The sequence below is a fragment of the Panulirus ornatus genome, chromosome 18 (genome assembly GCF_036320965.1).
Source record: "Panulirus ornatus isolate Po-2019 chromosome 18, ASM3632096v1, whole genome shotgun sequence".
Lineage (NCBI taxonomy): Eukaryota > Metazoa > Arthropoda > Malacostraca > Decapoda > Palinuridae > Panulirus > Panulirus ornatus.
The window spans coordinates 56,005,510-56,030,191 of record NC_092241.1 but is presented as its reverse complement, the minus strand read 5'-3'; the positions used below and the strand labels follow the sequence as shown (position 1 = coordinate 56,030,191).

At 42.2% G+C, this 24,682-nt stretch overlaps 1 protein-coding gene across 2 annotated transcripts in view; it reads right to left on the bottom strand.

The window, feature by feature from the left end:
• The window catches only part of LOC139755121 (protein argonaute-2-like), a 196,267-nt gene that overhangs the window by 118,039 nt on the left and 53,546 nt on the right, over window positions 1–24,682 (bottom strand). For both annotated transcript variants that reach the window (XM_071673262.1, XM_071673261.1), the window contains exon 6: window positions 17,766–17,905. In XM_071673262.1, the coding sequence (XP_071529363.1) occupies window positions 17,766–17,905 (140 nt within the window). The remainder of the gene's footprint in view (window positions 1–17,765; window positions 17,906–24,682) is intronic.

Sequence of the window (24,682 nt, the reverse complement as noted above, 5' to 3'; positions counted from 1 at the left end):
GTATAATAAAAAAAAAATAATAATATATATATATATACACATATGTACATAATTCATACTGTCTGCCCTTATTCATCCCCGTTGCCACCCTGCCACACATGAAATGACAGCCCCCTCTTCCCGCATGTGCACAAGGTAGCACTAGGAAAAGACAACAAAGGCCACATTCATTCACACTCAGTCTCTAGCTGTCATGTATAATGCACCGAAACCATACACACAAAGCAGTGATATGAGGTTACTCACTGGAAAAATATACATAGAAGCTCCTATCAAAAGGCAGGAACTTACGAGTTTACTTTCCCAGCAAGAGTATATATATAACTTTTAAAGGGGAAGTAAATGTTTATAGTTGTGTTACTGGAGTGATAGTTTTCATACATGGTGCTCTGACAAGAAAATAGTGAAATTGGGAAAAAATGTAGCTTAGACACTGAAGCTTATTCTTTCATTGAAATGTGAACAAATGGAGCATTTTTCAAAGTGAAAGAGATGGAAAGCAAAAAGGTGTTTTTCATGAATGTACTGGAAAACTTGAGGTCCAGATAAACTTTTGGTCTGTCAAGACTTTATTATGGCGGATGACCAACTACCTACCCTCTTGTATCCAAGATATGGTTGTACTTTGTGTAGTGAAGACAATTGAGAAACATCATATGCCAATATTCCAGTTTCATGATAAGAGAAGAAGAGGACCAGGCAGTATGATAGTGGTTAAACTGATGAAAACTACTATTGACATTTGTGTACATAAATCATACATTTCCCTTTTCCATAAGCGAGAGGTTGAAACATTATGTGACATTCATTTTTCATTTCATTTTCCAGCTAGAAGTTAGAATGTTTTCTAAATCATTTCTTACATTTTTTTTTTTTTTTTTTTTTGCTTTGTCGCTGTCTCCTGCGTTTGCGAGGTAGCGCAAGGAACAGACGAAAGAAATGGCCCAACCCACCCCCATACACATGTATATACATACGTCCACACACACAAATATACATACCTGCACAGCTTTCCATGGTTTACCCCAGACGCTTCACATGCCTTGATTCAATCCACTGACAGCACGTCAACCCCGGTATACCACATCGATCCAATTCACTCTATTCCTTGCCCTCCTTTCACCCTCCTGCATGTTCAGGCCCCGATCACTCAAAATCTTTTTCACTCCATCTTTCCACCTCCAATTTGGTCTCCCTCTTCTCCTCGTTCCCTCCACCTCCGACACATATATCCTCTTGGTCAATCTTTCCTCACTCATTCTCTCCATGTGACCAAACCATTTCAAAACACCCTCTTCTGCTCTCTCCACCACGCTCTTTTTATTTCCACACATCTCTCTTACCCTTACGTTACTTACTCGATCAAACCACCTCACACCACACATTGTCCTCAAACATCTCATTTCCAGCACATCCATCCTCCTGCGCACAACTCTATCCATAGTCCACGCCTCGCAACCATACAACATTGTTGGAACCACTATTCCTTCAAACATACCCATTTTTGCTTTCCGAGATAATGTTCTCGACTTCCACACATTCTTCAAGGCTCCCAGAATTTTCGCCCCCTCCCCCACCCTATGATCCACTTCCGCTTCCATGTTTCCATCCGCTGCCAGATCCACTCCCAGATATCTAAAACACTTCACTTCCTCCAGTTTTTCTCCATTCAAACTCACCTCCCATTTGACTTGACCCTCAACCCTACTGTACCTAATAACCTTGCTCTTATTCACATTTACTCTTAACTTTCTTCTTTCACACACTTTACCAAACTCAGTCACCAGTTTCTGCAGTTTCTCACATGAATCAGCCACCAGCGCTGTATCATCAGCGAACAACAACTGACTCACTTCCCAAGCTCTCTCATTCCCAACAGACTTCATCCTTGCCCCTCTTTCCAAAACTCTTGCATTCACCTCCCTAACAACCCCATCCATAAACAAATTAAACAACCATGGAGACATCACACATCCCTGCCGCAAACCTACATTCACTGAGAACCAATCACTTTCCTCTCTTCCTACACGTACACATGCCTTACATCCTCGATAAAAACTTTTCACTGCTTCTAACAACTTGCCTCCCACACCATATATTCTTAATACCTTCCACAGAGCATCTCTATCAACTCTATCATATGCCTTCTCCAGATCCATAAATGCTACATACAAATCCATTTGCTTTTCTAAGTATTTCTCACATACATTCTTCAAAGCAAACACCTGATCCACACATCCTCTACCACTTCTGAAACCACACTGCTCTTCCCCAATCTGATGCTCTGTACATGCCTTCACCCTCTCAATCAATACCCTCCCATACAATTTGCCAGGAATACTCAACAAACTTATACCTCTGTAATTTGAGCACTCACTCTTATCCCCTTTCCCTTTGTACAAAGGCACTATGCACGCATTCCGCCAATCCTCAGGCACCTCACCATGAGTCATACATACATTAAATAACCTTACCAACCAGTCAACAATACAGTCACCCCCTTTTTTAATAAATTCCACTGCAATACCATCCAAACCTGCTGCCTTGCCGGCTTTCATCTTCCGCAAAGCTTTTACTACCTCTTCTCTGTTTACCAAATCATTTTCCCTAACCCTCGCACTTTGCACACCACCTCGACCAAAACACCCTATATCTGCCACTCTATCATCAAACACATTCAACAAACCTTCAAATACTCACTCCATCTCCTTCTCACATCACCACTACTTGTTATCACCTCCCCATTTGCGCCCTTCACTGAAGTTCCCATTTGCTCCCTTGTCTTACGCACTTTATTTACCTCCTTCCAGAACATCTTTTTATTCTCCCTAAAACTTAATGATACTCTCTCACCCCAACTCTCATTTGCCCTCTTTTTCACCTCTTGCACCTTTCTCTTGACCTCCTGTCTCTTTCTTTTATACGTCTCCCACTCAACTGCATTTTTTCCCTGCAAAAATCGTCCAAATGCCTCTCTCTTCTCTTTCACTAATACTCTTACTTCTTCATCCCACCACTCACTACCCTTTCTAATCAACCCATCTCCCACTCTTCTCATGCCACAAGCATCTTTTGCGCAATCCATCACTGATTCCCTAAATACATCCCATTCCTCCCCACTCCCCTTACTTCCATTGTTCTCACCTTTTTCCATTCTGTACTCAGTCTCTCCTGGTACTTCCTCACACAAGTCTCCTTCCCAAGCTCACTTACTCTCACCACCCTCTTCACCCCAACATTCACTTGGCACTGATGCCAAGGGATCCCATAGGATGAGGAAATGTCCCAGTTGCCAACGGAACTACCTTGGCCCACCAGTGATGCTACTACGTTTGTGAATCAAGAACCATTGCAACACAAACCTCGCCAGGTGGTAGAGTGTCCCGCAGTGTATTGAGACAGACTTCCCCAGAACTTTTTTTAAAGGGGAAGTAAATGTTTATAGTTGTGTTACTGGAGTGATAGTTTTCATACATGGTGCTTTGACAAGAAAATAGTGAAATTGAAAAAATGTAGCTTAGACATTGAAGCTTATTGATACAGTGGTTAAATTGATGAGAACTACTATTGATGTTTGTGTAAATAGATTAAACATTTTCTTTTTCCATAGCCAGAGGTTGAACCATTATGTGACATTCATTTTTTCATTTCATTTCAAGCTAGAAGTTTCAGTTTTCTAAATTGTTTCTTACATTTTTCACATGTATATATATATGTATGTGTGTGTGTGTGTGTGTGTGTGTGTGTGTGTGGGCGTGCGTGCGTGCGTGCATGTGTATATTTTTTTTTTTTTTTTTTTTTTCATACTATTCACCATTTCCCACGTTAGCGAGGTAGCGTTAAGAACAGAGGACTGGGCCTTAGAGGGAATATCCTCACCTGACCCCCTTCTCTGTTCCTTCTTTTGGAAAATTAAAAAAAAAACGAGAGGGGAGGATTTCCAGCCACCCGCTCCCTCCCCTTTTAGTTGCCTTCTACAACACGCAGGGAATACATGGGAAGTATTCTTTCTCCCCTTTCCCCAGGGGTAATAATAATAATAATAATAATAATAATAATAATAATAATAATAATAATAATAATAATAATCATCAAACACATTCAACAAACCTTCAAAATACTCACTCCATCTCCTTCTCACATCACCACTACTTGTTATCACCTCCCCATTAGCCCCTTTCACTGAAGTTACCATTTGTTCCCTTGTCTTACGCACTTTATTTACCTCCTTCCAAAACATCTTTTTATTCTCCCTAAAATTTAATGATACTCTCTCACCCCAACTCTCACTTGCCCTCTTTTTTGCCTCTTGCACCTTTCTCTTGACCTCCTGCCTCTTTCTTTTATACATCTCCCAGTCATTTGCATTATTTCCCTGCAAAAATCATCCAAATGCCTCTCTCTTCTCTTTCACTAATAACCTTACTTCTTCATCCCACCATTCACTACCCTTTCTAATCTGTCCACCTCCCACAATTCTCATGCCACAAGCATCTTTTGCGCAAGCCATCACTGCTCCCCTAAATACATCCCATTCCTCCCCCACTCCCCTTACCTCCTTTGTTCTCACCTTTTTCCATTCTGTACTCAGTCTCTCCTGGTACTTCCTCACAAAAGTCTCCTTCTCAAGCTCACTAACTCTCACCACTCTCTTCACCCCAACATTCTCTCTTCTTTTCTGAAAACCTCTACAAATCTTCACCTTACCCTCCACAAGATAATGATCAAACATCCATCCAGTTGCACCTCTCAGCACATTAACATCCAAAAGTTCTTTCGCACGCCTATCAATTAACACATAATCCAATAACACTCTCTGGCCATCTCTCCTACTTACATACATATACTTATGTATATCTCTCTTTTTAAACCAGGTATTCCCAATCACCAGTCCTTTTTCAGTACATAAACCTACAAGGTCTTCACCATTTCCATCTACAACACTGAACACTGATTCCCTCAACTGCCACATTACTCACCTTTGCATTCAAATCACCCATCACTATAACCCGGTCTCATGCATCAAAACCACTAACACACTCACTCAACTGCTCCCAAAACACTTGCGTCTCATGATCTTTCTTCTCATGCCCAGGTGCATATGCACCAATAATCACCCATCTCTTTCCATCTACTTTCAGTTTTACCCATATCAATCTAGAGTTTACTTTCTTACACTCTGTCACAATCTCCCACCACTCCTGTTTCAGGAGTAGTGCTACTCCTTCCTTTGCTATTGTCCTCTCACTAACCCCTGACTTTACTCCCAAGACATTCCCAAACCACTCTTCCCCTTTACCCTTGAGTTTCGTTTCACTCAGAGCCAAAATATCCAGGTTCCTTTCCTCAAACATACTACCTATCTCTCCTTTTTTCTCATCTTGGTTACATCCACACACATTTAGACACCCCAATCTGAGCCTTCGAGGAGGATGAGCACTCCCTGCGTGACTCCTTCTGTTCCCCTTTTTTATTCTCCCTAAAATTTAATGATACTCTCTCATCCAAACTCTCGTTTGCTCTTTTGCACCTTTCTCTTGACTTCCTGCCTCTTCTTTCTATACTTTTCATACATCTCCCAGTCATTTGCACTATTTCCCTGCAAAAATCGTCCAAACACCTCTTTCTTCTCTTTCACTAATAATCTTACTTCTTCATCCCATCACACAAACAAACTTATACCTCTGTATTTTGAACACTCACCTTTATCCCCTTTTCCTTTGTACAATGGCACTATGCATGCATTCCGCCAATCCTTAGGCACTTCATCGTGAACCATACATACACTGAATATCCTCGCCAACCAGTCAACAACACAGTCACTCACTTTTTTAATAAATTCCACGGTAATACCATCCAACCCACCACCTTGCTGGCTTTCATCTTCCATAAAGCCCTTCATTACCTCTTCTCTGTTTACCAAATCACTCCCAGACCCTCTCTCTTCACACACCACCTCAACCAAAACACCCTATATCTGCCACTCTATCATCTAACACATTCAACAAACTTTCAAATTACTCACTCCATGTCCTTTTCACTTCACCAAACTTGCTATTACCTCCAAATTAGCCTCCATCACCAATGCTCCCATTTGTTCTCTTGTCTTACGCACTTTATCTACCACCTTCCAAAATATCCTTTTATTCTCCCTAAAATTCAATGATACTCTCGCACCCAACCCACACTTGCCCTCTTTTTCACCACTTGCACCTTTCTCTTGACCTTTATACATCTCCCAGTCATTTGCACTAGTTCCCTGCAAAAGTCATCCAAATGCCTCTCTCTTCTCTTTCACTAATAATCTTACTTCTTCATTCACCACTCACTACCCTTTCTAACCTGGCCACCTCCCACCTTTCTCATGCCATAAGCATTTTTTGCACAAGCCATCATTGCTTCCCTAAATACATCCCATTCCTCCCCCACTCCCCTTACATCATTTGCTCTCACCTTTTTCCATTCTGCACTTAATCTCTCCTGGTACTTCCACACACATCTCCTTTCCAAGCTCACTTACTCTCACCACTCTTCACCCCAACATTCTCTCCTTTTCTGAAAACCTCTACATATCTTCACCTTAACAAGATCATGATCAGACATCCCTCCAGTTGTCCCTCTCTGCACATTAACATCCAAAAGTCTCTCTTTCACACGTCTACAATTAATACACAATCCAATAACGCTCTCCAGCCATCTCTCCTACTTACATACGTATACTTATTTTTTTTTTTTTTTTTTTTATACCTCGTCGCTGTCTCCCGCGGTTGCGAGGTAGCGCAAGGAAACAGACGAAAGAAATGGCCCAACCCCCCCCATACACATGTACATAAACACGTCCACACACGCAAATACACATACCTACACAGCTTTCCATGGTTTACCCCAGACGCTTCACATGCCTTGATTCAATCCACTGACAGCACGTCAACCCCTGTATACCACATCGCTCCAATTCACTCTATTCCTTGCCCTCCTTTCACCCTCCTGCATGTTCAGGCCCCGATCACACAAAATCCTTTTCACTCCATCTTTCCACCTCCAATTTGGTCTCCCTCTTCTCCTCGTTCCCTCCACCTCCGACACATATATCCTCTTGGTCAATCTTTCCTCACTCATTCTCTCCATGTGCCCAAACCATTTCAAAACACCCTCTTCTGCTCTCTCAACCACGCTCTTTTTATTTCCACACATCTCTCTTACCCTTACGCTACTTACTCGATCAAACCACCTCACACCACACATTGTCCTCAAACATCTCATTTCCAGCACATCCATCCTCCTGCGCACAACTCTATCCATAGCCCACGCCTCGCAACCATACAACATTGTTGGAACCACTATTCCTTCAAACATACCCATTTTTGCTTTCCGAGATAATGTTCTCGACTTCCACACATTTTTCAAGGCTCCCAAAATTTTCGCCCCCTCCCCCACCCTATGATCCACTTCCACTTCCATGGTTCCATCCACTGACAGATCCACTCCCAGATATCTAAAACACTTCACTTCCTCCAGTTTTTCTCCATTCAAACTCACCTCCCAATTGACTTGACCCTCAACCCTACTGTACCTAATAACCTTGCTCTTATTCACATTTACTCTTAACTTTCTTCTTCCACACACTTTACCAAACTCCGTCACCAGCTTCTGCAGTTTCTCACATGAATCCGCCACCAGCGCTGTATCATCAGCAAACAACAACTGACTCACTTCCCAAGCTCTCTCATCCCCAACAGACTTCATACTTGCCCCTCTTTCCAAGACTCTTGCATTCACCTCCCTAACAACCCCATCCATAAACAAATCAAACAACCATGGAGACATCACACACCCCTGCCGCAAACCTACATTCACTGAGAACCAATCACTTTCCTCTCTTCCTACACGTACACATGCCTTACATCCCCGATAAAAACTTTTCACTGCTTCTAACAACTTGCCTCCCACACCATATATTCTTAATACCTTCCACAGAGCATCTCTATCAACTCTATCATATGCCTTCTCCAGATCCATAAATGCTACATACAAATCCATTTGCTTTTCTAAGTATTTCTCACATACATTCTTCAAAGCAAACACCTGATCCACACATCCTCTACCACTTCTGAAACCACACTGCTCTTCCCCAATCTGATGCTCTGTACATGCCTTCACCCTCTCAATCAATACCCTCCCATATAATTTACCAGGAATACTCAACAAACTTATACCTCTGTAATTTGAGCACTCACTCTTATCCCCTTTGCCTTTGTACAATGGCACTATGCACGCATTCCGCCAATCCTCAGGCACCTCACCATGAGTCATACATACATTAAATAACCTTACCAACCAGTCAACAATACAGTCACCCCCTTTTTTAATATATTCCACTGCAATACCATCCAAACCTGCTGCCTTGCCGGCTTTCATCTTCCGCAAAGCTTTTACTACCTCTTCTCTGTTTACCAAATCATTTTCCCTAACCCTCTCACTTTGCACACCACCTCGACCCAAACACCCTATATCTGCCACTCTGTCATCAGACACATTCAACAAACCTTCAAAATACTCATTCCATCTCCTTCTCACATCACCACTACTTGTTATCACCTCCCCATTTACGCTCTTCACTGAAGTTCCCATTTGCTCCCTTGTCTTACGCACCCTATTTACCTCCTTCCAGAACATCTTTTTATTCTCCCTAAAATTTACTGATAATCTCTCACCCCAACTCTCATTTGCCCTTTTTTTCACCTCTTGCACCTTTCTCTTGACCTCCTGTCTCTTTCTTTTATACTTCTCCCACTCAATTGCATTTTTTCCCTGCAAAAATCGTCCAAATGCCTCTCTCTTCTCTTTCACTAATACTCTTACTTCTTCATCCCACCACTCACTGCCCTTTCTAAACAGCCCACCTCCCACTCTTCTCATGCCACAAGCATCTTTTGCGCAATCCATCACCGATTCCCTAAATACATCCCATTCCTCCCCCACTCCCCTTACTTCCATTGTTCTCACCTTTTTCCATTCTGTACACAGTCTCTCCTGATACTTCCTCACACAGGTCTCCTTCCCAAGCTCACTTACTCTCACCACCTTCTTCACCCCAACATTCACTCTTCTTTTCTGAAAACCCATACTAATCTTCACCTTAGCCTCCACAAGATAATGATCAGACATCCCTCCAGTTGCACCTCTCAGCACATTGACATCCAAAAGTCTCTCTTTCGCACGCCTGTTAATTAACACGTAATCCAATAACGCTCTCTGGCCATCTCTCCTACTTACATAAGTATACTTATGTATATCTCGCTTTTTAAACCAGGTATTCCCAATCATCAGTCCTTTTTCAGCACATAAATCTACAAGCTCCTCACCATTTCCATTTACAACACTGAACACCCCATGCACACCAATTATTCCCTCAACTGCCACATTACTCACCTTTGCATTCAAATCACCCATCACTATAACCCGGTCTCGTGCATCAAAACCGCTAACACACTCATTTAGCTGCTCCCAAAACACTTGCCTCTCATGATCTTTCTTCTCATGCCCAGGTGCATATGCACCCATAATCACCCACCTCTCTCCATCAACTTTCAATTTTACCCATATTAATCGAGAATTTACTTTCTTACATTCTATCACATACTCCCACAACTCCTGTTTCAGGAGTATTGCTACTCCTTCCCTTGCTCTTGTCCTCTCACTAACCCCTGACTTCACTCCCCAGACATTTCCAAACCACTCTTCCCCTTTACCCTTGAGCTTCGTTTCACTCAGAGCCAAAACATCCAGGTTCCTTTCCTCAAACATACTACCTATCTCTCCTTTTTTCACATCTTGGTTACATCCACACACATTTAGGCACCCCACTCTGAGCCTTCGAGGAGGATGAGCACCCCCCGCGTGACTCCCTCTTCTGTTTCCCATTTTAGAAAGTTAATACAAGGAGGGGAGGATTTCCGGCCCCCCGCTCCCGTCCCCTCTAGTCGCTTTCTACGACACGCGAGGAATACGTGGGAAGTATTCTTTCACCCCTATCCCCAGGGATAATATACATATATATATACACACACACACACACACACACACACACACATACGCACACACACACACATACATATATATACATATGAAAAATGTAAGAAACAATTTAGAAAACAAACTTTTAGCTTGAAATGAATGAAAAAATGAACGTCACATAATGGTTCAACCTCTGGCTATGGAAAAGGAAATGTACAATTTATTCACACAAACGTCAATAGCAGTTCTCATCAATTTCACCACTGAATCAATAAGCTTCAATGTCTAAGCTACATTTTTCTCCAACTTCACTATTTTCTTGTCAAAACACCATGCATGAAAACTATCACTCCAGTAACACAACTATAAACATTTTCTTCCCCTTTAAAAAGTTTTGGGGAAGTCTGTCTCGATACACTGCGGCGAGGCGACGCGACGCTGACACAATCACTGGTACGAAGGCTGCTTCACTAACAGACGACTCTCACACGCTGCAAACGATTACTTATGTATATCTCTCTTTTTAAACCAGGTATTCCCAATCACCCGTCCTTTTTCAGCACACAAATCTACAAGCTCTTCACCATTTCCATTTACAACACTGAACACCCCATGTACACCAATCATACCCTCAACTGTCACACAACTTACCTTTGCATTCAAATCACTTATCACTATAACCCGGTCTCGTGCATCAAAGTTGCTACCACACTCACTCAGCTGCTCCCAAAACACTTGCCTCTCATGATCTTTCTTCTGATGACCAGGTGCATAGGAACCAATAATCACCCATCTCTCTCCATCTAATTTCAGTCTTACCCACATCAATCTAGAGTTTACTTTCTTACACTCTATCACATACTACCATAACTCCTGCTTCAGGAGTAGTGCTACTCCTTCCTTTGCTCTTGCCCTCCCACCAACCCTTGACTTTACTCCCAAGACATTCCCAAACCACTCATCCCCTATACTCTTGAGCTTCGTTTCCCTCAGAGCCAAAACATCCAAACCAAAAGTAAATAGTTATACTTGCTCCCCTTCATCCATTCCCAGCACCATCCAACCCCACAGGAAACAGTATCACTATCCCCTGCTTCAGCGAGGTAACACCAGGAAAACTGACAAAATAGAACACATTCGTTCAAAGTCAGTCTCTAGCTGTCATGTGTAATGAACCGAAACCACACCTCCCTATCCACATCCAGGCCCCAAAGACCTTTCCATGGTTTACCCAGACATTTCACATGCCCTGCTTCAGTCCACTTAAAGCACGCTGACCCCAGTATACCACATCGTTCCAATTCACTATATTCCTTACACACCTCTCACCCTCCTGTATGTTCAGGCCTCAATCACTCAAATCTTTTTCACTCCATTTTTCCAACTCTAATTTGGTCTCCCAATTCTCCATGTTCCCTCCACCTCTGACACATACCATTTTTGTCAACCTTTCCTCACTGATTCTCTCCATGTGTCCAAACCATTTCAAAATAACCTCTTCTGCTCTCTCAACCACACTCTTTATATTTCCATACATCTCTCTTACCCTTTCATTATTTACTTAGTCAAACCACCTTATACCACATACTGTCCTTAAACATTTCATTTCCAACACATCCACCCTCCATACAATCATATCTACAGCCCATGCCTCGCAACCATATAATATTGTTGGAACTCCCTATTCCTTCAAACATACCCATTTTTGCTATCCGAGATAACTTTCTCTCCTTCCATACACTCTTCATCGCTCCCAGAACCTTCTCCAACCCTCTCCCTACCCTGTGACTCACTTCCACTTCTATGGTTCCTTTTGCTGCCACATCCACTCCCAGATATCTAAAACACATCACTTCCTCCAGTGTTTCTCCATTCAAACTTACATCCTATTAACTTGTCCCTCAACCCTGCTGAACTTAATAACCTTGCTCTTATTCACATTTACTTTCAACTTTCTCCTTTCACATACGTTTTCAAACTCAATCACCAACTTCTGCAGTCTCTGACAATCAGGCACCAGTGCTGTATCATTGGCGAACAACAACTGACTCACTTCCCAGGCCCTCTCATCTCCAACAGACTGCATACTCACCCCTTTCCAAAACTCTTGCATTTACCTTCCTAACCATCCCATCCATGAACAAATTAAACAACCATGGGGACATCACACAACCATGCTGCAATCTGACCTCCACTGCAAACCAATTACTCTCCTCTCTTCCTACTCGTACACATGCCTTACATCCTTCATAAAACTTTTCACAGCTTCTTGCAGCTTACCTTTAACACCATATACTCTTGAGACCTAACACAACATATCTCTATCAACCATATCATATGCCTTATCCAGATCCATAAATGCTACATACAAATGCATCTGTTTTTCTAAATATTTCCAACACATTCTTCAATTTGAGCACTCACTCTTATCCCCTTTGCCTTTGTACAATGGCACTATGCGCGCATTCCGCCAATCCTCAGGCACCTCACCATGAGTCATACATACATTAAATAACCTTACCAACCAGTCAACAATACAGTCACCCCCTTTTTTAATAAATTCCACTGCAATACCATCCAAACCTGCTGCCTTGCCCGCTTTCATCTTCCGCAAAGCTTTTACTACCTCTTCTCTGTTTACCAAATCATTCTCCCTAACCCTCTCACTTTGCACACCACCTCAACCAAAACACCCTATATCTGCCATTCTATCATCAAACACATTCAACAAACCTTCAAATACTCACTCCATCTCCTTCTCACGTCACCACTACTTTTTATCACCTCCCCATTAGCCCCCTTCACTGAAGTTCCCATTTGTTCCCTTGTCTTATCCACTTTATTTACCTCCTTCCAAAACATCTTTTTATTCTCCCTAAAATTTAATGATACTCTCTCACCCCAACTCTCATTTGCCCTTTTTTTCACCTCTTGCACCTTTCTCTTGACCTCCTGTCTCTTTCTTTTATACGTCTCCCACTCAATTGCATTTTTTCCCTGCAAAAATCGTCCAAATGCCTCTCTCTTCTCTTTCACTAATACTCTTACTTCTTCATCCCACCACTCACTACCCTTTCTAATCAACCCACCTCCCACTCTTCTCATGCCACAAGGTACAAGTTTGTTGAGTATTCCTGGTAAATTATATGGGAGGGTATTGACTGAGAGGGTGAAGGCATGTACAGAGCATCAGATTGGGGAAGAGCAGTGTGGTTTCAGAAGTGGTAGAGGATGTGTGGATCAGGTGTTTGCTTTGAAGAATGTTTGTGAGAAATACTTAGAAAAGCAAATGGATTTGTATGTAGCATTTATGGATCTGGAGAAGGCATATGATAGAGTTGATAGAGATGCTCTGTGGAAGGTATTAAGAATATATGGTGTGGGAGGCAAGTTGTTAGAAGCAGTGAAAAGCTTTTATCGAGGATGTAAGGCATGTGTACGTGTAGGAAGAGAGGAAAGTGATTGGTTCTCAGTGAATGTAGGTTTGCGGCAGGGGTGTGTGATGTCTCCATGGTTGTTTAATTTGTTTATGGATGGGGTTGTTAGGGAGGTGAATGCAAGAGTTTTGGAAAGAGGGGCAAGTATGAAGTCTGTTGGGGATGAGAGAGCTTGGGAAGTGAGTCAGTTGTTGTTCGCTGATGATACAGCGCTGGTGGCTGATTCATGTGAGAAACTGCAGAAGCTGGTGACTGAGTTTGGTAAAGTGTGTGAAAGAAGAAAGTTAAGAGTAAATGTGAATAAGAGCAAGGTTATTAGGTACAGTAGGGTTGAGGGTCAAGTCAATTGGGAGGTGAGTTTGAATGGAGAAAAACTGGAGGAAGTGAAGTGTTTTAGATATCTGGGAGTGGATCTGGCAGCGGATGGAACCATGGAAGCGGAAGTGGATCATAGGGTGGGGGAGGGGGCGAAAATTCTGGGAGCCTTGAAGAATGTGTGGAAGTCGAGAACATTATCTCGGAAAGCAAAAATGGGTATGTTTGAAGGAATAGTGGTTCCAACAATGTTGTATGGTTGCGAGGCGTGGGCTATGGATAGAGTTGTGCGCAGGAGGATGGATGTGCTGGAAATGAGATGTTTGAGGACAATGTGTGGTGTGAGGTGGTTTGATCGAGTAAGTAACGTAAGGGTAAGAGAGATATGTGGAAATAAAAAGAGCGTGGTTGAGAGAGCAGAAGAGGGTGTTTTGAAATGGTTTGGGCACATGGAGAGAATGAGTGAGGAAAGATTGATCAAGAGGATATATGTGTCGGAGGTGGAGGGAACGAGGAGAAGAGGGAGACCAAATTGGAGGTGGAAAGATGGAGTGAAAAAGATTTTGTGTGATCGGGGCCTGAACATGCAGGAGGGTGAAAGGAGGGCAAGGAATAGAGTGAATTGGAGCGATGTGGTATACCGGGGTTGACGTGCTGTCAGTAGATTGAATCAGGGCATGTGAAGCGTCTGGGGTAAACCATGGAAAGCTGTGTAGGTATGTATATTTGCGTGTGTGGACGTATGTATATACATGTGTATGGGGGTGGGTTGGGCCATTTCTTTCGTCTGTTTCCTTGCGCTACCTCGCAAACGCGGGAGACAGCGGCAAAAAAAAAAAAAAAAACATTCTTCAAAGCAAACACCTGATCCACACATCCTCTGCTACTTCTGAAAGCAAATGTATAAACAGTTGATGCTCTCATAAGTGAACTTTTAACACCAGGGACTAAGCAGAGCCACTAATCGGTATTATGCTGTGCTGCAGGAATTAGAGTCTACTGCTTATTTTGAAATTTATGTGCATTAACTGAATTTTCCCTTACACTTGAGAATTGGGGTGTTTCAGTTATATTAGCAGGTATGCTAGAATGCATGCCACACTATTTCTAATACAGTTAGAAAACTTAGGTATCAAATTTATAAATATTTGCAGCCTTTCCTTGGCTTACAGGAGAGTGAGTGGTCACAGCATGCTTGGCAGTCCATTAGCTTAGTTGGTCATTAATGTTTGTATTAAGGTGTTATATTCAAACCATGGCTTACGGGCCATCATGGAATTATGGAAGTGAGTCATAGGGTGGGGGGAGGGGGTAAAAGTTCTGGGAGCAATGAAGAATGTGTGGAAATTGTTTTGTTGAAGAGCAAAAATAGGTATGTTCGAAGGAATAGTAGTCCTAACAATATTACATGGTTGTGAGGCTTGGGCTATAGATAGGGCAAGAATACTCAACAAACTCATACCTCTATGGTTTTAACACTCACCTTTATGCCCCTTTCCTTTATACAATATTACTATACATAAATTCTGCAAAGCCTCAGGCACCTCAACATGATCCATACATAGAATGAACATCCTTGCCAACCAATGAACACAGTCAACCCCTTTCTTATTAAATTCAACTGAAATGCCACCCACTCCAACTGCCTTGCTGCATTTCATCGTATAGAAGGCTTTCACCATCTCCTCTCTATCACCAGACCACTATCCATGACTCCCTCACTTCACATACCATCCAAACCAAAACACCCTACATCTGCCACTCTATCATCAAACAAGTTTAACAATCCTTCAAAGTACTCACACCAAGTCCTCATCACTTCATCACCATCTGTTAACACTTCTCCATTTGTCCCTTTCACTAATGTTCCCATTCGTTCCCCTGTCTTTCACACATTTACCTCCTTCCAAAACATCTTTTTTAGTATTTATTATTTTGCTTTGTCACTGTCTCCCGCGTTTGCGAGGTAGCGCAAGGAAACAGACGAAAGAAATGGCCCAACCCACCCCCATACACATGTATATACATACACGTCCACACACACAAATATACATACCTATACATCTCAATGTTCACATATATATACACACACAGACATATACATATATACACATGTACATTACTCATAGTCTGCCTTTATTTATTCCCACTGCCATCTCGCCACACATGGAATAACATCCCCCTCTCCCCTCATGTGTGCGAGGTAGCACTAGGAAAAGACAACAAAGGCCCCATTCGTTCACACTCAGTCTCTAGCTGTCATGTAATAATGCCCGAAACCACAGCTCCCTTTCCACATCCAGGCCCCACACAACTTTCCATGGTTTACCCCAAACGCTTCACATGCCCCGATTCAATCCATTGACAGCACGTCAACCCCGGTATATCACATCGATCCAATTCACTCTATTCCTTGCCCGCCTTTCACCCTCCTGAATGTTCAGGCGCCGATCACTCAAAATCTTTTCACCTCCAATTTGGTCTCCCACTTCTCCTCGTTCCCTCCACCTCCGACACATATATCCTCTTGGTCAATCTTTCCTCACTCATTCTCTCCATGTGTCCAAACCATTTCAAAACACCCTCTTCTGCTCTCTCAACCACGCTCTTATTCTCCCTAAAGTTTACTGATACTCATCTACCCCAACTCATTTGCCCTCTTTGTCAACCCCAGCACCTTCCTGCCACTTTCACTAATACATCTTCCAATCATCTGCACTCCTACCCAGAAAGTACTACCAAACACCTCTTTTCTCTTTTAATAGCAACTACACTTCTTTACCCACCACTTACTACCCTGTCTAATCTGGCTACCTCCCAACTTTTGCATGCTACATGCATCTCTATCACATGCCAGCACTGCTTCTCTAAATACCTTCCATTACTCATCCACTCCCCATGCTTCATCTACTTTCACTCTTTGCCATTCTTCACTTATTCTCTCCTGGAATTTCTTCACACAAGTCTCTTCCAAGTTCACTTACTCTCACCAATCTCCTCTCTACAACAACGTTTCCTCTTTTTTGAAAACCTCTACAAATCTTCGAATGTGCCTCCACAACACAGTGATCAGACAGACCACCAGCTGCCACTCTAAGCACATTCAAATCCAAAGGTCTCTCTTTTACACACCTATCAACTGAGCCATTGACCATCTCTCCAACTCACATAAGCATACTTGTGCATATCCCTCATTTTAAACCATGTATTCCCATTCACTAATCCTTTTTCAGCACACAACTCCACAAACTGTTGACCATTTCCATATAAACACCAAATAACCCATGCCCCCCTAATTTTTCCCTGAGCTGCCACATTACTTACTTTCGTATTTAAAACACCAATCACTAATACATGGTCTCTTACAATAAAACTGCTGACACACTCACTCAGCTGCTCCCAAAACACTTGCTTCTCATGATCTTTCTTCTCATGGCCAAGTGTATAAGCACTAATAATCACCAATCTCTCACCATCCACTTTCAATTTTACGCACATCAATCTAGATTCTACTTTCTTATACTCTATCGCACACCCACAATTCCTGCTTCATGAGCAATTACACTCCTTCCTTAGCTCCTGTCCTCTAATCAATCCTACCTTACTCTAAAAACTTTCCTAAAACTATTTACCCTTTACCCTTGAGCTTTGTTTAACTCAGGAGCCAAATCATCCAGATTTCTTTCCTCAAACATATCACCATGATTACATCCACAAACATACATTTAACACCCCAGCCTGAGCCTTCAAGGAAGATGAGCACTCCCTGCCTGGCTCCTTCTGTTCCCTCTTTCAGAAATTAAAATACAGGAAAGATGAGTTTTCCAGCCCACTGCTCCTGCCCCCCTTTAATCGCCTTGAGCAACATGCAGGGAATACAGGGGTAGAATTCTCTCTCCCCTAAGCACATATCTCTAAAACTTGCAAGTGAATTACAAAGCAATATAATTTGTATTGGCATAAATAAATTAAAATTCAACTTTTTGTCAACCTTACCTTGATACTTTTTAGTTCTTTTTCGAGCTTCCTTTTCTTGGTTGGTTCCAATGCCTGTCTTAATTCTTGATCACGTAAACGTAAGGTTTCTTTTATGAAGTCTAAAACACTCTGTTCCTTGTAGAATGCAGCATTTGCAACTGAAATACAAAGTGAATACTATAATCTTCCTTTAATTCTCATTTTTTTCATCTGGTACTCATGCTTGATACAGTCAATATAAAGCTCTTGTTTTTTTTTTTTTTTTCTTTTTTTTTTTTATACTTTGTCGCTGTCTCCCGCGTTTGCGAGGTAGCGCAAGGAAACAGACGAAAGAAATGGCCCCAACCCCCCCCCCATACACATGTACATACACACGTCCACACACGCAAATACACATACCTACACAGCTTTCCATGGTTTACCCCAGACGCTTCACATGCCTTGATTCAATCCACTGACAGCACGTCAACCCCTGTATACCACATCGCTCCAATTCACTCTATTCCTTGCCCTCCTTTCACCCTCCTGCATGTTCAGGCCCCGATCACACAAAATCTTTTTCACTCCATCTTTCCACCTCCAATTTGGTCTCCCTCTTCTCCTCGTTCCCTCCACCTCCGACACATATATCCTCTTGGTCAATCTTTCCTCACTCATTCTCTCCATGTGCCCAAACCATTTCAAAACACCCTCTTCTGCTCTCTCAACCACGCTCTTTTTATTTCCACACATCTCTCTTACCCTTACGTTACTTACTCGATCAAACCACCTCACACCACACATTGTCCTCAAACATCTCATTTCCAGCACATCCATCCTCCTGCGCACAACTCTATCCATAGCCCACGCCTCGCAACCATACAACATTGTTGGAACCACTATTCCTTCAAACATACCCATTTTTGCTTTCCGAGATAATGTTCTCGACTTCCACACATTTTTCAAGGCTCCCAAAATTTTCGCCCCCTCCCCCACCCTATGATCCACTTCCGCTTCCATGGTTCCATCCGCTGACAGATCCACTCCCAGATATCTAAAACACTTCACTTCCTCCAGTTTTTCTCCATTCAAACTCACCTGCCAATTGACTTGACCCTCACCCCTACTGTACCTAATAACCTTGCTCTTATTCACATTTACTCTTAACTTTCTTCTTCCACACACTTTACCAAACTCAGTCACCAGCTTCTGCAGTTTCTCACATGAATCAGCCACCAGCGCTGTATCATCAGCGAACAACAACTGACTCACTTCCCAAGCTCTCTCATCCCCAACAGACTTCATACTTGCCCCTCTTTCCAGGACTCTTGCATTTACCTCCCTAACAACCCCATCCATAAACAAATTAAACAACCATGGAGACATCACACACCCCTGCCGCAAACCTACATTCACTGAGAACCAATCACTTTCCTCTCTTCCTACACGTACACATGCCTTACATCCTCGATAAAAACTTTTCACTGCTTCTAACAACTTGCCTCCCACACCATATATTCTTAATACCTTCCACAGAGCATCTCTATCAACTCTACCATATGCCTTCTCCAGATCCATAAATGCTACATACAAATCCATTTGCTTTTCTAAGTATTTCTCACATACATTCTTCAAAGCAAACACCTGATCCACACATCCTCTACCACTTCTGAAACCGCACTGCTCTTCCCCAATCTGATGCTCTGTACATGCCTTCACCCTCTCAATCAATACCCTCCCATATAATTTACCAGGAATACTCAACAAACTTATACCTCTGTAATTTGAGCACTCACTCTTATCCCCTTTGCCTTTGTACAATGGCACTATGCACGCATTCCGCCAATCCTCAGGCACCTCACCATGAGTCATACATACAATAAATAACCTTACCAACCAGTCAACAATACAGTCACCCCCTTTTTTAATAAATTCCACTGCAATACCATCCAAACCTGCTGCCTTGCCGGCTTTCATCTTCCGCAAAGCTTTTACTACCTCTTCTCTGTTTACCAAATCATTTTCCCTAACCCTCTCACTTTGCACACCACCTCGACCAAAACACCCTATATCTGCCACTCTGTCATCAGACACATTCAACAAACCTTCAAAATACTCATTCCATCTCCTTCTCACATCACCACTACTTGTTATCACCTCCCCATTTACGCCCTTCACTGAAGTTCCCATTTGCTCCCTTGTCTTACGCACCCTATTTACCTCCTTCCAGAACATCTTTTTATTCTCCCTAAAATTTACTGATAGTCTCTCACCCCAACTCTCATTTGCCCTTTTTTTCACCTCTTGCACCTTTCTCTTGACCTCCTGTCTCTTTCTTTTATACTTCTCCCACTCAATTACATTTTTTCCCTGCAAAAATCGTCCAAATGCCTCTCTCTTCTCTTTCACTAATACTCTTACTTCTTCATCCCACCACTCACTACCCTTTCTAAACAGCCCACCTCCCACGCTTCTCATGCCACAAGCATCTTTTGCGCAATCCATCACTGATTCCCTAAATACATCCCATTCCTCCCCCACTCCCCTTACTTCCATTGTTCTCACCTTTTTCCATTCTGTACACAGTCTCTCCTGGTACTTCCCCACACAGGTCTCCTTCCCAAGCTCACTTACTCTCACCACCTTCTTCACCCCAACATTCACTCCTCTTTTCTGAAAACCCATACTAATCTTCACCTTAGCCTCCACAAGATAATGATCAGACATCCCTCCAGTTGCACCTCTCAGCACATTAACATCCAAAAGTCTCTCTTTCGCACGCCTGTCAATTAACACGTAATCCAATAACGCTCTCTGGCCATCTCTCCTACTTACATAAGTATACTTATGTATATCTCGCTTTTTAAACCAGGTATTCCCAATCATCAGTCCTTTTTCAGCACATAAATCTACAAGCTCTTCACCATTTCCATTTACAACACTGAACACCCCATGCATACCAATTATTCCCTCAACTGCCACATTACTCACCTTTGCATTCAAATCACCCATCACTATAACCCGGTCTCGTGCATCAAAACCGCTAACACACTCATTCAGCTGCTCCCAAAACACTTGCCTCTCATGAACTTTCTTCTCATGCCCAGGTGCATATGCACCAATAATCACCCACCTCTCTCCATCAACTTTCAATTTTACCCATATTAATCGAGAATTTACTTTCTTACATTCTATCACATACTCCCACAACTCCTGTTTCAGGAGTATTGCTACTCCTTCCCTTGCTCTTGTCCTCTCACTAACCCCTGACTTCACTCCCCAGACATTTCCAAACCACTCTTCCCCTTTACCCTTGAGCTTCGTTTCACTCAGAGCCAAAACATCCAGGTTCCTTTCCTCAAACATACTACCTATCTCTCCTTTTTTCACATCTTGGTTACATCCACACACATTTAGGCACCCCACTCTGAGCCTTCGAGGAGGATGATCACTCCCCGCGTGACTCCTTCTTCTGTTTCCCATTTTAGAAAGTTAATACAAGGAGGGGAGGATTTCCGGCCCCCCGCTCCCGTCCCCTCTAGTCGCTTTCTACGACACGCGAGGAATACGTGGGAAGTATTCTTTCACCCCTATCCCCAGGGATAATATACATATATATATACATATACACACACATACACACACATACGCACATACACACACACACACACACATACATATATATACATATGAAAAATGTAAGAAACAATTTAGAAAACAAACTTTTAGCTTGAAATGAATGAAAAAAATGAATGTCACATAATGGTTCAACCTCTGGCTATGGAAAAGGAAATGTACAATTTATTCACACAAACGTCAATAGCTCTTGTTAAACAGATGAAAATCTTTTCTTCTCTCATACATGTTTGCCTCCTCCCATGTTAATAAAAGAAAACCAAAAACCAACAAAGAAAAGGCCTCACTTGCTCACATCCATTCTCAAACTGAAATCGGAGCACCCTGTCCACAACCAGGGCCAACAGACCCTTCACAGGTTTCCTCCTGAACCATTTCATATGCCTAGGTTCAGCCCACTGATAGCTTGTCATCCTCTGTGCACTACATCACTCACATCAGCTTTATCTCTTGCACACCTCACTGCCTCCTAATCATTCAAGCTCTGAACCTTCTAAGCATCTTTAACCCCATCATTCCATCTCCTTTTGGGTTCCCCCTTTAACTTGTATACTCTCTTTGTCATCCTTTCCTCATTTGTGTGCATCAGCATTAAACAAACAGCAAGATCATTTCTAGTTCTCTTCTTGACAAACTTATTGCCCATTACATGACAATCTTTTATCACTGTGACGACTGTACATCAGTAATCAGCTGGACATGAAGAAAATACAACAAAAATCAGGTGAACAAAACAATTTAGGCAGTCCTGAATAAAGTTTCCAGACAAAAGATAAAGTTTTAAGAAAACCTTTTTCTTTTCCACTCTGTCAATCTTACAAAATATCTAAAGACAGATTAGGCAGGAGCAACAAAGTTTCACTAGTGGTAGAGTATGTGTGGTTCAGGTGTTTGTCTTTAAGAATGTGTGAGAGAAATACTGAAGAATAACAAATGGACTTGTATGTGGCTTTTACAGATCTGGAGAAAGCATATACTGTGCAGTAGCAGTATTGTATCCAATGAGGTTAGGTGCTCCTACTGTGACTAGGCATAAAATTGGGGACAGTTTAAATGTTTCAGTATCTCAAAAGGATACTCCAGTTTTCTAGAGTATCCAAGTCTCAACCCACCTTCTCATGGTGACCTCGTTGCTATATCCCCACGGGAGGAACTGAAAGGTAATCTTTCTAAATACAGACTAACACCTGAGGTGTGCTGGGACTTTTCCCTTTTTCCTTTTTGAACAATTATGGGATAACTCTGCCTCTAGAAATACTACACTGGAGTTGCTCTCTGTCAGTGGCTTGTCAAAGATGTGGCATAAAAGGATAAGAAGCGGCATCGGAGTCGATCAGTTATGCCGAGGAGTGAAAGATATGAGCAATTGCGGGTGATGGTGCTGAATGTAAATGGGATGACTATCGAGCATAAAAGGAGGGAGCTTGAGGAGAAGTTTAAAAGTTACATTATGGATGTGCTGCAAACTGAGGAAACTCATATCCTTGGGCAGGAAGTATGGAGTGAAATTGGAAAAAATGAATGCAAGTTATGGGAGGATGTGGAAGGAGTGGTACGAACAGGAATGATTGAAAATCATCAGGGAGGAGGAAAAGAAGGATGAGCATTTGTGTTGTCACCAAGAGTGTGGAAGGGTGTTACAGAGTATGAATGGAATAGAGCAAGAGGAATGTGGCTAAAAGGAAAGATTGGAATTGTGAAGTATGCATAGGTATAAGTATATGCACCTGTGAATATGAAGACTAAATGAGGTAAAGATAAAATGAAGCATTTCTGGAGAAATCTTTATGACTGTATAAACAATTTTGAGAATGAGAGAAACGAAGTCATAATGGATGATATGACTGCGAAAGTGGAATGTGATGAAAATGTCAAGACGATTGGTACATGGGGAGAGCCTGGAGTAAACTGGAATAGAAGTTATTCTGTGGATGTTTGTGATGAGGGGTTTATTCCTTGCAAACACCTTTTTTTCAGCAAAATACGATTCATAGGTATACATGGATAAGGAATGATTGAGAAAAGCAAAAGGTGTTGATTGACTATGTGGCAGCGGACGAAAGACTGAGAAAGGTCATGCTAGATGTTAGAATTGTGTTGGATTCTTTGGGGACTCTGACTATATTGTGGTTCTTGTTGGGATGAGGATCAGAGAGAAGTGGAGGTATGGTGTAAAGAAGGATGGAGAGGTATGGAGTTAGGAAGAATGGAGAAGTAAAAGAGTAGGTAAATGCGAAGATGAATCAGAAAAATCCATGGAGGATTATGAGAGAAAGGAAACTGAAAGCTGAGATGGAAGTGCAATCATGTGTGATTGAGTTTTAAAATAATTAAAGAAATGCTATTCAATACATTTGTTATTGTTCTTTAATCATTACTATATTTTGAATATTTATTGTACTTAATTGCCATCTCCCGCATTAGTGAGGTAGCGCAAGGAAACAGGCAAAAGAGCCCAACCCACCCACACACACATGTTTATGCATAAATGCCCACACAAGGACATATACATACATATACATTTCAACGTACACATACATATACATACACAGATATATACATATATACACATATATCCCTGGTGATAGAAGAAAGAATACTTCCCACACATTCCCCACATGTCGTAGAAGGTGACTAAAGGGGACGGGAGTGTGGGCTAGAAACGCTCCACTCCTTGTATTTTTACTTTATAAAACAGGAAACAGAAGAAGGAGTCACATGGGGAGCGCTCATCCTCCTCGAAGGCTCAGATTGGGGTGTCTAAATGTGTGTGGATGTAACCAAGATGAGAAAAAAGGAGAGATAGGTAGTATGTTTGAGGAAAGGAGCCTGGATGTTTTGGTTCTGAGTGAAACAAACCTCAAGGGTAAAGAGGAAGAGTGGTTTCGGAATGTTTTGTGAATAAAGTCAGTGGTTGGTGAGAGGACAACAGCAAACAAAGGAGTAGCACTACTCCTGAAACAGGAGTTCTGGGAGTACGTAATATAGTGTAAGACAGTAAACTTTAGACTGATACGGGTAAAACTGAAAGTGGATGGAGAGAAATGGGTGATTATTGGTGCCGACGCATCTAGGAATGAGAAGAAAGATCATGAGAGGCAAGTATTTTGGGAGGAGCTGAGTGATTGTGTTAGTAGTTCTGATGCACGAGACCAGGTTATAGTGATGGGGGATTTGATTGCAAAGGTGAGTAATGTGGCAGTTGAGGGAATAACTGGTGTACATGGGGTGTTCAGTGTTGTAAATGGAAATGGTGAGGAGCTTGTAGATTTGTGTGCTGAAAAAGGACTGGTGATTGGGAATACCTGGTTTAAAAAGAG